Below are 13,374 nucleotides of genomic sequence, written 5' to 3' on the forward strand. Positions count from 1 at the left end.
AATAGAGAGTAGTAGAGATAGTTCTTATGTTTCGAATGTCGCCACCATTCAGAGCCACTGCCATCTAGCGGCTGCAAATGGAACAGTTAGCATAGACACACTTCTTGTCTAAACGTTAACGTTAATTTTCGTTCATTCTTTAAATTCGTTTTCTCTTTTCTTTCATACTTTGCAGCTGTTTTTAATTGCTACAAAAAATATTAATTATATACCTGCGCATGTCATGTCACATGAAATTTATACTACTTGCATATTAATTATAACTTTGCTATATTTACGCAATGCACTGATTACAGATCAATGTGATGATTACAACGGTAAGGTATACTGCACAGTCATCTTGCACTTTGAAATAAGAATTTCTGCGATGAAAATTACAATACTGACAAAAGTTCCCATTCCAAAAATGATGAAAATTCCATGAGTGTCTTCGATTTTTAATATTCTTGGACGGTTAGTTTTTTCTTCATCGTCGAGGTCATCTTCATGACCATTCAACGGCATAGAAGGATGAAACGGCAGTTTAGGATTACCTTTGAATTCCCTTAACCAATGTCGAAAGAAACCACCTGCTTGAATAATGCTTATAATTTTATTACATGCTGTTTCTATCGTTGTTGTTTTAGTCAGTACCATTGATATTAAGTACAAGCGAAAGTCATCCGGCATAATGTGAATCTGTTGGTGTTTCTTTTTATCGATCATTAAAGTAATCTGCAATTAGTAAACACGCATACAATTATTATTAAGTTAGTCAAAATACTATGTTGTTAAAAGATAAGTATTTTGCAGAAACTACCATCATTTGATTGGTAAAAACAGCAATTTTCTGGCGATGGTGCAACACATCGAGTAATACATGTATTAGCATCGATCGGTTGAAGGTCTGAAATGTTAATGTATGTTAATGTAGTTCAAGACTCATAAATGTAGCAATAAATTAACGATAATGAACTACCTGATATTTATTGTACAGGTTAGGGTTTGCCTCTTGAAAATATTCCTTCAGGTACGCACTCCCTGCTACTGGATAATTATCCTTTTCCAGGTTATCCAGTGTCCGAATATTCAACACATAATTACCCACGATCACTTTTTGTGTAAGACTTGCAAAATATACTTGCGTGACGGTGTACCCACAAAATGACCACGTAAATAAATAGACCTTTTCTGGATTTCTGTATTTTTTCTCGATACGTCCGACTCCAAGGAATATCGTAATGATTCTAGCTTTCCTCATTTTTTTCGGGATTATTGGGACCATCATAATTAAGGTGAAACATAACGTAAACGTAAAGAATAACATGGTCCATACCTGTAATCGTGACATCCTCTATTTAAAGGAATAATGTTAATTTTAATTATTTAACTGATTAAGAATTGTTAACAAGAAATGTTTCATAAATTGTGCGATATTATTCAATCAGGATGCAGAATTAAATTATTATAATATACTTATAAATTAATACACTCACTTGAACTTGAAACGGAGTTGTTATATGTATCCACAATGGTTCTAATCGCTCTACTGGCATCACTATTTTACAGGGCCAAAACATGTAGACTTTTGAATGAGTGACATCTTCTATGTTAAATAACAAAAGTGATCCGAGTGCAACATCGAACACCTTTTTCTGAACCTGCTGCCTTGTAAAGTTAGCATCAAGTGACGGTATCAATTCAGCAGTTGCGTTAAGTTTCTTAATAATGGTTTTCATTAAATTCCATTCGATTGCTTCGAAAACCCATTCATTGTTGATAAAAGCACTTCTCCAATAAGGTGCAATGGGTGTCACCCCGAGTTTTAATTTACATCCTTGCAGATTGGGAATTCTAGGATCGACCTTTAATACAGCATCGTCATTACAGAATCCATAATCGATAACACTGACATCACCACAACGTCCCTCGATGAATTTGCTGTAGCCATATATTTTAACCCTGCAAGAATAAATTCAAATGAACTCTAAATAAACAGCTCCATACAAAATTATTTATCTTAAGTGATACCTCAAGTACTAATTAATAATACTGTTTTGTTTCAGCTACCATAAAACAGACAGCCCTAACTCCAAAATTACAACTTTCAACACTGGTACATTTAATCAACAATTATTACGTACTCTTTCGTGCCGTCTCTTAGAAGAATAACCGCACGTCGTTCGATGTCTGATAGATAATTTGTCACTGTTTTCAGGAGATCAAATTTTGAATCGTCATCCATTCGTTTATTAATAGCGACAATTACGGCGTGGAATTTTCGGGGATGAAGCTGCGCCAATACTCTCAACAAAGCCAAGTCCTTCTCAATGTTTTCCTCCTCGAGATAAATGAAGGCTCGTCCTTCTGAAAACTCATCAGATAATAAATTCAAAGGGTTACCGATGACCAGAACTCTGGCAATATTTTTAAACATTCCAAGTGTCGGTGTACTCGAATTATTAGATACTAGAATAATGCTTTTGGTATCGCTAAACAATACACGTCCGATTTTCTCTAAGCAGTCGGAATATTCCTCGGCGTCATTTGGTATGCTTCCATGAATGTCAATATTAAATCCCGCGTACGAAGGATTACATAATTGCAGAAGTATTATACAAAAAATTGTGCATTCTGGGAAAGAACTTTTTTCAATCATCGCTGATACTTCACTGCCTGAATCGATAATGGAGTCCATGATTTTTCACCTACGTGGAGGACTTCTTTCCTATCGATTCTCCTCCGTATAATAGTAATTGTTAAAATAATACCTAAACAACCTTGACGAAATCACCGCAATTGTCACGAGTGGAAGAACTGGGTCTCGTGCAGTCTATTTTTTGCTGCTTTCAGTAAAACAAGGGAAGGAGGATAATATTCGTCAAGATGTATAAAATAATCTTCTTTTCGTTTAAAAAGATAATCCTTGCACCTTCGATAGAAGCGCAGGCTCATATTTGTCTCCAGGAATGATCTGAAATTATGATATAATTTTTTTAAACATAGTATCAATGTAATTGTTAAATCGTTGGGTACTTTTCTTCGTCGATAACCGATTTGTTGCAACAAAAATTGTAATCCTGGGACTATGTGTAGTGTTCATTCGTACCTGGCACCATTTATAGATCGCGAGTCCTCGTTGCTAACAGGAACGGTATCACCTGCATTTCGTATCCGACAATACTGGAGAAGCGAGTAGACTGAGTTGCTTAATTTCGAAGCCTGTGACAGAATTTAAGATAGTATAAAATAACGAGGTGAAGTATTAAAATAAAGTGAAATTATTAGATCGAAATGGGTGGCATGTCTCCTTTCGCGACCGTGAAGATGAAGTGAACGCCATCTCCCCACTGAACACCAAACCTAACAGTTACCTAACTTAAAACTAACAAATAATATAACGTTTGTTACAATGTAATAACTTAACAGTTATATAACAGTGTTCATTGGGTCTATCCTGGACCAAGTGAAACATTCGAAAACGCGGTAGCGTTTCCACCAAGTTCATAATTCCCACCCGAGCGCCGTGTTTCTTTACTCTGAACGTCGCTCTAAGGAGCATGTCATTTTGTTAAAGTGCATCAGTCATACTGGAATATAACTATTCCTCCCGTTAAAACAAACTGCTCGTATAAATATTAATACTATTCAACTGAGATGGGTGGCATTTGCTCTCGTGACCGCGAAAGCCAAGTAAACGCCGGCTCCATCCTGGACCGAGTGATAAGCCAGGCCAGCAACGAAGACCAATGTCTGCTCTACCGGCTGGCAGATTACAAGAAAGGTGGAGAACTGATCGAGGCCTACAATATCGGAGGGCAATCCGAGGTGGAGAGTCTGATGAGGGAACAATTCGGAGTGCTGATGTACGCGAACGGAAAGGGCCAGATAATCAATCGAGCCGAGTACCTCAGGTGGAAATTCCGAGATTCGGAGCAAGTCGTCCTGCCCATTGAAGCCTCTTTGTCGAGATTCGATCCTCTGGCTCAATGGAACGACCACGATGCATGCTGGCAGATGCAATATCGCGGCTCTTTGGGGGAAACTTTGCTGCACGTCCTGATAATTTGCGACACCAGGTCGCACACACGGATCGCCAGGATCCTCCTGAAGTGCTTCCCCAGGCTTGCGATCGACGTCGTCGAGGGGGAAGAGTACCTAGGCGCTAGTGCACTCCACCTTGCAATTGCGTACAATAATAACGAGCTCGTGCAGGACCTGGTGGAAGCTGGAGCTGCTGTGTCCCAGAGAGCCATTGGGAGTTTCTTCCTGCCCAGGGACCAGCAACGGATGTATCCTGCAAAAACCACCGATTACGAAGGACTCGCCTATCTCGGGGAATATCCTTTAGCCTGGGCTGCGTGCTGCGCCAATGAAAGCGTTTATAATTTACTTATCGACTCCGGGGCTAATCCTGACGAGCAGGACTCCTTCGGCAACATGATCCTCCACATGGTCGTTGTCTGCGATAAACTGGTAATTTGTCATACCTGCAGAAAAACAAATATTCGCTACATGATAGGGTCATTCTAAGCATATCAATACATGAAAAATCTTACTTCTCAACTTAAGAAATCTCGTCTCTCAAAAAATAATGAATTTATAACTTTAAAGCGTGATTATGGAGGTCCCGATCAAGGTCTTGGAACTCAGGAAATTTCATGATCTCGGAAAGAATTGTCTGAAAAATGAAATCTCATGAGTTTCGAGACCTTCATCGGGACCTCCGTAATCACACGTTAAAGTTACAAATTTATCTATTTTTTTCTCTCTTTTTTTTTTATGAAATTTTGTCAGTTTCAAGACCTTGCGCTTTGCAGAAGAGTTCCTCTTCACTTTATAATATCAGGATCAGTTTCCTTTATTGTAATGGAAATATTAAGTGGGCACATTTCAGGACATGTTTGGGTATGCTCTGCGACATCCGAGGCTCCCTGCTCGAAATGGGATCTTAAATCTTGCTGGCTTGACACCGTTGACACTTGCCTGTCAACTAGGACGTGCCGAGGTCTTCCGGGAGATGTTAGAACTCTCTGCAAAAGAATTTTGGCGCTACAGTAACATCACTTGCTCGGCGTATCCTCTGAACGCTCTCGATACGCTTTTACCTGACGGCAGAACAAGTATGAGAATTGATATCACCTGAATACCATACAGGGAACCCCCAAAATGCTCATATTAAAATATCATGTAAATTCCTTCGGTAGTTTTGGAGTTCCCAGATAACAAAGGAAAATAGTCTTCTCCTTACACACCCTCAGAAATGAAATTTATCTCTAATTTTATGCTTCACTCCATTGAATGAAATAATGTTTTTAAAGAAGAAAACCTTCCGTCGGTGTAATTCTATTGATTATCATTCAGACTGGAATTCCGCTCTCTTCATCATTTTAAACGGCACCAAAGAGGAGCATCTCGATATGCTGGACGGCGGCATCATTCAGAGGCTCCTAGAAGAAAAATGGAAAACATTCGCAAGAGTAAGTCAATTAATATTAATGCTTAAGGTGAAGTGAAACACGTCGAGGAACTTGGTCGACGTCGATAAACAAGATTTTTCTAAACGCCTACGTTGCCGACGTTGGTTTTTATATCGACAGCTGGGTCGAATTATATTGGGTATTGTACCAAATGGCATACTCCACCTGTCGTTTTCCTACAATAATTATAAAGAAATCCAAGTAAAACCCCAGAAATCCTCTGGATTCGTGCTTTCTGGGGCCCTAATTGACTGCAGAGGGACCCCCTGCGCCATCTGTGATTTCCAGGTCAATTAAATTTTCACTCCGAGACCTCGTATTACCATCGTTTTAGCATAGAAGCGCATACAACACTTTTTTTGCCTTTATCCCGTTCAAATTCGAGTTTATCGATTACCAGAGTGTTCTAAATTCTCGTAAAATTGTCCTGACCCTTTAGTTTCTCATATCAGAGCCTTCGATAATTGTACATCGATCGAAATATGAGAGCTCGACGCCATTTTGTTTCTGGTCTGGGCTGAGTTAAAGAACTTTTTAAAAAAATCCAAATTTTCAATGTGTCAGGACAATTCTTAGATGATCAGGAGTGACGTGTCAAAGTTTCGGACAGTTTGGTCTTTTACCCTTAAAAAAAAAATGTATTCGAATCGACTGATTTGAAGGGGGTTTCACTTCACCTTAAATAATTATACTGATGTAAAGTATGTTATATCTTGCGTGATCTTGGGCACGAACAGCTGCAGTTTCTCAAACGCCTTATCATCCTGGTTTTCCATCTGATGTCCCTATCTCTCGCCGTGTATTTTCGGCCAGCTGGAATGGAAGCAGATCTCGTTAAATGGCCCGACGAGATTTCGGACGTGGTTAGAACAATAGCCGAAGGACTCACCATTCTCGGAGTGTTTAATTACATATTAGTCCAGTTGGGCGGTGAGATCGTCAACATTGGGCTGCTCTCATTTTTCAAACAATTGGTACGTCCCCCTGGATTCTATTTTTAATATCTACTATATCACCTTTATTCTCGTTACAGACCCACGAGCCGGCGAAGTTCATCTTCCTTATCAGTAACCTTTTAATTCTTGCGTGTATTCCATGCCGAATTGCTGGGAATCGCCATTCGGAGGATGCTATCCTCGTGGTTGCTGTTCCTGGCTCGTGGTTTCTTCTAATGTTCTTCGCTGGGTACGTTCAGTTTATAATTCGTACGCCTAGAGAAAGAAAAGAAAATTGATTCCTTGAGTGGCATTAAAATTTCATTCTTACAGAGCTGTTCGGTTGACGGGACCCTTTGTCACAATGGTGTACAGCATGATTACTGGCGACATGTTGACTTTTGGCATCATATACACCATCGTGCTTTTCGGATTCTCTCAGTCATTCTACTTCCTCTACAAAGGATTCCCCGGAGTGAAGTCATCGCTCTATCATTCTTATCATTCCACGTGGATGGCTCTGTTGCAGATCACCCTTGGAGATTACAATGTAGATTAACATTTTACACACAACAGTTTCGCACCTTAAAGAATAATTCATCAGGGTATTAATACGCAGGTCTATGCACTGAGAAAAAGATGCTTCAAGAAAATGATATATCTTTTAACGGAGTGAGAAAAGAAAAAGAAAAGCTGCAGCACAATGTCAAAGAAATATAGTCTTCGACTGGAAAGATTATTGCATGTCCTAAAATTTATATCTTGACATTGCTACCATACAAATCTCTATTTTTTCTTTTTTTTTCAGTACACTGACTTGAGTCTCACAACGTACCCGAATTTGAGCAAGACGGTTTTCGCCATTTTTATGGTTTTAGTGCCGATATTACTGTTGAACATGTTAATTGCCATGATGGGCAACACGTACGCACACGTGATCGAGCAAAGCGAGAAGGAATGGATGAAACAGGCAAGGATTCTCTCCGTTCCCTCGAGTACTGATCTGACAATTATTTATTGCATACTCTACATTACTATATTACCGTATTAATACCTTACGACAATTATTTATTGCATATTCTACATTACTATATTACCGTATTTATTACCTTACGACAATTACTCATTGCATATTCTACATTACTATATTACCGTATTTATTACCTCGCACGCAGTGGGCTAAGATAGTCGTATCTCTAGAACGCGCTGTATCGCAAAAAGATGCTCACACCTATTTGCAAGAATACAGCATCAAGGTAGGCCCTGGGGACGACCCCAACAATCCAGCTTCTGAACAAAGAGGTGTTATGGTTATCAAATCAAAATCAAAGACAAGAGCTAAGCAAAGGAAAGGAGCAGTATCCAACTGGAAGGTTGGTGCAATCTGAAACACGACGGTCTTAAATGTAAATCGTAAATACACGTGTAATCTACCGCCCTTCTCATTTCTATTTTTTTTTCTCTCTCTCCAGCGCGTAGGAAAAGTAACAATTAATGAGCTAAAAAAACGAGGACTGACCGGAGAGGAATTGAGGTGCATCATGTGGGGACGTGCATCCTTTTCGACACCTGTACGCGTACCGACTAGGTACATTTTGGACGCAGGATTATAATTATTCCGACATTTCTATACGCAATTCTATTCTACATTACAGTCCTTCCCATCAACCGAAACCTGAAGGGGAGCCAGGAGCTTCCGGATTATTTGGCACCGCGTTGACAGCAGCTCTGGATGTCATGGCATTCTCGAATGACGTTAATCTACTTCCAGCAGATCAAGCCACAGCTGTTAGAATCGGGGAGAGATCGACGAACCAGGTGGAAGAGATGCCGCCGTCATTCTCTGAAGCCACGACAATGGCTACTGCTATTCCGATGACCAAAGAGGAGCCTCGACTCGAAACTGGAGACTTGAAGAAATCCCCAAGAGTGCAGGAGTTAAGGGCTAAATTAACAGCCGTTGCGCAATTTGGAGTGGACATTTTGAGAGGTCGGTTAACATCTATTGGCAGGCTTAGTGAATATCTACATTTAATTTCATCTACTCGGCAGCCGATTCGTTCGACGCGCCGCCGAGAGAGGGCGACAATGCGGACCCCCTCCGAGATCTTGTAATAGCGTCGGAAAGTTCCCAATGCAATCCGGAAATTCTGCTGAAAATAGCTGGATCGGCTCGCGAGTTGAGCGAGATTTCGGCTCAAACTGCAACAAACTCTGAAATACTTGAGCGACTCTCCGGCTCAATGTTCCCGGAGATAGGAAAGAAAGCTCCGGACATGAAAAAGAAGCAAGTATTTGCAGACTCAAGTGACAACGAACTGTGTCCTGGTATGCAGCCCTTATGCATTATTTACATACATATCCAAACGTGAAAACATTTATAAAACATTTCATCAAACTGGGGGTGTATCGAATTAACATTAGAATAACGTACAATTGATTTATACAATTTTAGACGAATCAGTTCTGGGCATGGAAGCTCGTCTTCGAAGAATTAAATCTGCAAGTAACAGGCTGGCGCCTCTAAAGATGTATCCAAGACATGTCGAAAATGCCCGCGAAATTTACAGTGGCTCTTCGACGACATCGATAGACGTGACATCGACATATCAATTATCACCTAATGATCCGAAGCGCAATGGCTGTTTAAACGGTGTCAATAAACAGTCCATTAATGGAGAGGAAGCGAAACGCAATGTAAATCATTCGCAAGGCTCGAAAAACCATAAACGTAAAACGACGTCGGCTAAGAACAGGTGAAATAAATAACGCAGTATAAATATTTTTATATCGCTATATTAATTATATATATATGGATGTCGAGGTGTATATTACTAAATTATTCCAGAATATCCCCAGAAACGTCATGTAAAACAAATAACTCGCCTGGACACCGAGATCCAACCGAAGTAAATAAAGTTGACTCGGCATCGACATCACCTACCGATCCTCTAGAGCCATGGAGTACTCGTAACATTCAAACAATGAGTTCTATTCTTGCATGGAGAGAAAACGGCATAGATAGCCCATAAGAAATTGCATCCAGGTGCAGAATAAAATTTACACCACCAATGTTGTTGCAAATAATGCACATGTACAAGTTCAATTAAAAGATAGTATTTATTGATGACGATTGACATGTGGTAGAAGAAATATTTAAGTTTAACGGCACTATCGAAATCACTCGCTCGATAACATAAAACATAATCAATTGGTTTCGAAGAACACCGTGTGACTGATTACATATATTAAGTTGATACATCGTGGTACTGAACACTACAGATCTGATACGACAATCAGAATGTCATTACGCTACAACATCCGTTTTTGCATTCCTTTTAAATCCAACAAATCGAACAATAGATCTACCTTTAAAAGTGATTTACCGAAAACTTATTACTACCGATAATCGTACCTAAAGAATACACTGTTCGTTTAAAATTACAAAAAAGAAAGGAAAGAATGATCGAAGGAAGTCTTCGGTGCCATTATAAGAATATTTTAACATTCATATCGTAAACTAGTTTTGGAAACGTAAAGACGCAACGTAAGTGAACTGCCTTATAGAACAACAGACATGTATTCATCGTTTCTACTTAATTATAGAATCTTTTGTAGTCTTGAATTTATGGTCGTCTCCCACGCCTTTATGCTCGCCGTTAACACGCCTGCATTAGAAAATAAACACACTGGTGAGAGATTTTGAGATGCACAAAAGAATAGCAGCATAATTTTAGAAAGTATAGGTTGCAATGAAATTAAATAAAATGTCATCGATCGATGGCTACCGTATACAGTCTACTCATCGAAGGATATTTCCAATTAATATCTGCGAATGGAATTGATAAGCCAATTATAAGGTTGATCAATGGAGTAAATCTCAATAATTATGACACTAGTGTGTCAAAAAAAGCGTGAGATCGTTACCGTTTTACCTGCTGCGGGATCTTGAAGCCGATCTAGACCTGGATCTGCGAGGAGTCCGGTCTTTGGACGCCGATCTTGCTTTGCTGCGCGACTTACGATTGTTGTGCCTGCTTCTGCTTCGTGAACGGCTGCGAGACGAAGAGCGAGATCTGGAGTACTTGTTCCTGGATCGTGATCGTGATCGAGACCGAGAGCGCGAACGAGACCTGGAGCGAGACCTAGAACGAAATTAATATGAAAACGATGTTCATTTAAGTCTTCCTGCGCGCTAAATAATACGACTTTAACATTAAAGACTGCTGACTCGAAAGCATGTTTCGACACTTTACCCAGTATCCACGTCAGTAAGGAAAACAATGTAAGTCGTAGAGCCCATAAAATTGATCCGTCATTGAATCGACACTTCCAAATTATAGAAACTGTCTAAACACTGAAAATCTGTATCGGTCCTTCCTATCTTTAGAACCGTTCCATTACCCCTCTTCACTTATAACTCAAATGCATTGTTATTCTTGCCCTAATTTTTAATAATCAACCAACGAGGACTTACAACGTTTTGCCTTCCATCGGATATATTTCCACTGCCAACTTTATAATAATATAACGAAGGCACTTGGTTTCATTCGATCTATTACTGGGGAATTATAATAGACGAGTCGAATCAATCGTGTCAGATCTCATTACTAATGACCGGACCTAATCAAAGACCAGGCAGGGTGACTAGATTTCGCTAGTTGATTGAAAATACTCAAAGAAAGTAGAACTATGCTCCTAATTTTCACCAAAACATGAAAATTGAAGAAGAAAAATTTTGAAGTTAACCTCAACTTTCTGCTCGATCTTGTCTTCCCTACGGTCCATGATTCGACACTCAGCTGCACAAGGAACACTACATAAACACATTAGAAGGAAACCCTGCTGATAATATATCTCGCTTGTTAACCTCCGCGATATTATTTGCTTATCTCTGTAGTTATGTACCATATGTAACGGTGGCTGCCTTACAGAAGTGGAAGGCTGTGGAAGTACGCGCAAGGGGAGTTCGGAGTGACGAAGACTTATGCAGATGAAATCGAGCGCGAGGGTCAGACGACGAACGAAGAGTGGCTAAACACTGCTTGGACAGCTCAAAGTCGGTCGGACACTCAGGTAGATATTAGAGTACCAGTCGGTACCAGGGTGACCGAATGCAGAAACCCGTAGTTCGTAGCTAGCTCTCTGTCATAGGGTGATGTCAGTGATGTCGCTAGTACCGAAGTGCAGTAGCAGAACGAACTAGCCACTCCGTCGGTCTCTCTCTCGCGTACGCCGGCTCTCTCACGTTCGCAGAGTGCAGAAGGTAAACCCAAAGTAGGTGGGTGCTCTCTACGCTGTAACTACGCAGTGTGTCACAAAGTGAACCCAAGCCGAATCTCGCGAGAATCTCAGTAGACACGCATTTCACATGCGTGTATACGCTGTTCAGCCGCATCTCCTATAAATAACGGACACCATTACGTCCTCCAAAACTTAACCATTTATTCATTATTGATTTTCAACCAATGGGTCACCGTTACGTGATCACCACCGATTAGTTAAATATAGTCTTTAGGTCTTACGACTAATGATTAACCTCTTGTCCTGAAGCGACTTACCATTCGAGGACTAGAGCTTACAAATGGAATATTTAATACATTCGTAAATTTGGGATGTAACTTTGGTAATAATACTTTGTTCGGTACCCCTGCACAAGCACAGATATAGCAAATCCCTACTTTTCGATGTCAATTTATCTGGTTTTGTAAATTGTAATGAGAGAAAATAGAAAAACCACAAAAGTATGCAGCGGATGGGAACAAAAGAAACTGAGAGAAAAACTGAAATGATTAGATAACGTAACTGAAAAGAAAACAACAAAAAGCAGATTTAAAAAAAAAATGGAAACAGATTTAAAGGTGGATAAGTACTAATTAGTTGAAAAGAAATCGTAATTAAAATAAAAGCAACAAAGGGTGGTTCGTGATAAATGGACTTGTCCATTTTCCGTATACACATACTGCGATCTTGCTAAACCAAAAGACAATATAACTAAGAAACATATACAATGCATCGTTATAAAGTTGTATTATAAATGTTTCAATGAACACGTACCTTTTCCTGCGAGAGCTCCTGTGCTTAGAACAATCTCTTGCATAGTGGCCTCGATCTCCACACTCGTAACACCGATCTTCGGGGTGGAAAGGTCTTGCAGTAGCTCCTCCTCCTCCTCGCCTCGATGGACCCCTGTCTCTTAACCTCTTTCCATTCGACGGTTCAACTCTTGCTCTTCTCCCGCATATAGTACGCCCGTCTAATCCTTTGACTGCATCCTCCGCATCTCTAGCATCCTCAAACTCGACGAAAGCAAAACCTGGCGGGTTTCTTGCAACCCAAACGTTTTTCAAAGGTCCGTAGTAAGAAAAGGCGTCCTCCAATTCTTGTTTGGTTGCGCTACTTCCTAAATCCCCCACGTAGACTTTACAGTCGGAGGGATATCTTGGCATCTAAAAATTGGAGATTCGCATAAGATGAATAAAACATCTCTAATTACTTCCCATCGTATTCAGATCTTTAGAAATGTCTGCAAGCGATCAGATTGGTCGAAAGTACTGTATGTGCAGAATTTTACATTGAATGACTCAAGCTTTTCAGCAACGGGCGCTTATTACCAATAAACATTTTTTCTAACCCTTTAGCAGAAATACTGTGTATATACAATGCGGAAAGATAATCCTCACGTTTCTTCACACTATGCGTACATAATTTCCAACCCACAAAGCTTCGAATACGCCAAAGATGCAACAATTTTTCCCATTACAAGTACGATTATTTTAGCCAGAAAAATTAATTACGATAACAACGTACCTTATTCATGATTAATTCCGCTACTAATGCATTACATTCGCAACGTTCAAATCAAATACAAGCAACAAGAATTACTGATAACCACGGCGTCACCTTTTATCGTATATCGATCCCCGCACACAAAATGGCTCTTTAAGTCAAATTTGCACTGCATTGATGCAAGGATGAGA

General features: G+C 39.9%; 3 protein-coding genes across 6 annotated transcripts; 1 reads left to right on the forward strand and 2 right to left on the reverse strand.

The window, feature by feature from the left end:
• Positions 1-251: 251 nt before the first annotated feature.
• On the reverse strand, positions 252-2,832 carry LOC105696125. Of its 2 annotated transcripts, none has more exons than XM_012418350.2 (5): positions 2,124-2,832; positions 1,476-1,941; positions 959-1,315; positions 800-886; positions 252-714 (listed from the first exon to the last, which is right to left on the reverse strand). In XM_012418350.2, the coding sequence occupies exons 1-5, from the start codon at positions 2,675-2,677 to the stop codon at positions 310-312; spliced, it is 1,869 nt and encodes a 622-aa protein (XP_012273773.1). In that variant the 5' UTR covers positions 2,678-2,832; the 3' UTR covers positions 252-309. The 2 variants fall into 2 exon arrangements, with proteins under 2 accessions (XP_012273773.1, XP_012273765.1); XM_012418342.2 differs by having other exon boundaries at positions 959-1,333.
• Positions 2,833-3,636: 804 nt separating this feature from the next.
• On the forward strand, positions 3,637-8,583 carry LOC105694625 (transient receptor potential cation channel subfamily V member 5). Its single transcript, XM_023434880.1, has 10 exons — positions 3,637-4,455; positions 4,877-5,102; positions 5,344-5,459; positions 6,197-6,433; positions 6,493-6,644; positions 6,728-6,944; positions 7,203-7,364; positions 7,570-7,767; positions 7,867-7,982; positions 8,050-8,583. The coding sequence occupies exons 1-10, from the start codon at positions 3,637-3,639 to the stop codon at positions 8,507-8,509; spliced, it is 2,703 nt and encodes a 900-aa protein (XP_023290648.1). The 3' UTR covers positions 8,510-8,583.
• Positions 8,584-9,495: 912 nt separating this feature from the next.
• On the reverse strand, positions 9,496-13,367 carry LOC105695942 (serine/arginine-rich splicing factor 7). 3 transcript variants are annotated; one of them, XM_012418020.2, is made up of 4 exons: positions 13,205-13,361; positions 12,452-12,843; positions 10,330-10,539; positions 9,496-10,062 (listed from the first exon to the last, which is right to left on the reverse strand). In XM_012418020.2, the coding sequence occupies exons 1-4, from the start codon at positions 13,211-13,213 to the stop codon at positions 9,987-9,989; spliced, it is 687 nt and encodes a 228-aa protein (XP_012273443.1). In that variant the 5' UTR covers positions 13,214-13,361; the 3' UTR covers positions 9,496-9,986. The 3 variants fall into 3 exon arrangements, 2 of the variants coding, with proteins under 2 accessions (XP_012273443.1, XP_012273451.1); XM_012418028.2 differs by having other exon boundaries at positions 10,322-10,539; positions 13,205-13,359; XR_001103672.2 differs by lacking the exon at positions 9,496-10,062 and adding an exon at positions 11,303-11,795 and having other exon boundaries at positions 10,402-10,539; positions 13,205-13,367.
• Positions 13,368-13,374: the final 7 nt, after the last annotated feature.

The sequence above is a fragment of the Orussus abietinus genome, unplaced genomic scaffold (assembly GCF_000612105.2).
Source record: "Orussus abietinus isolate OABI.00-Male unplaced genomic scaffold, Oabi_2.0 scaffold69, whole genome shotgun sequence".
Lineage (NCBI taxonomy): Eukaryota > Metazoa > Arthropoda > Insecta > Hymenoptera > Orussidae > Orussus > Orussus abietinus.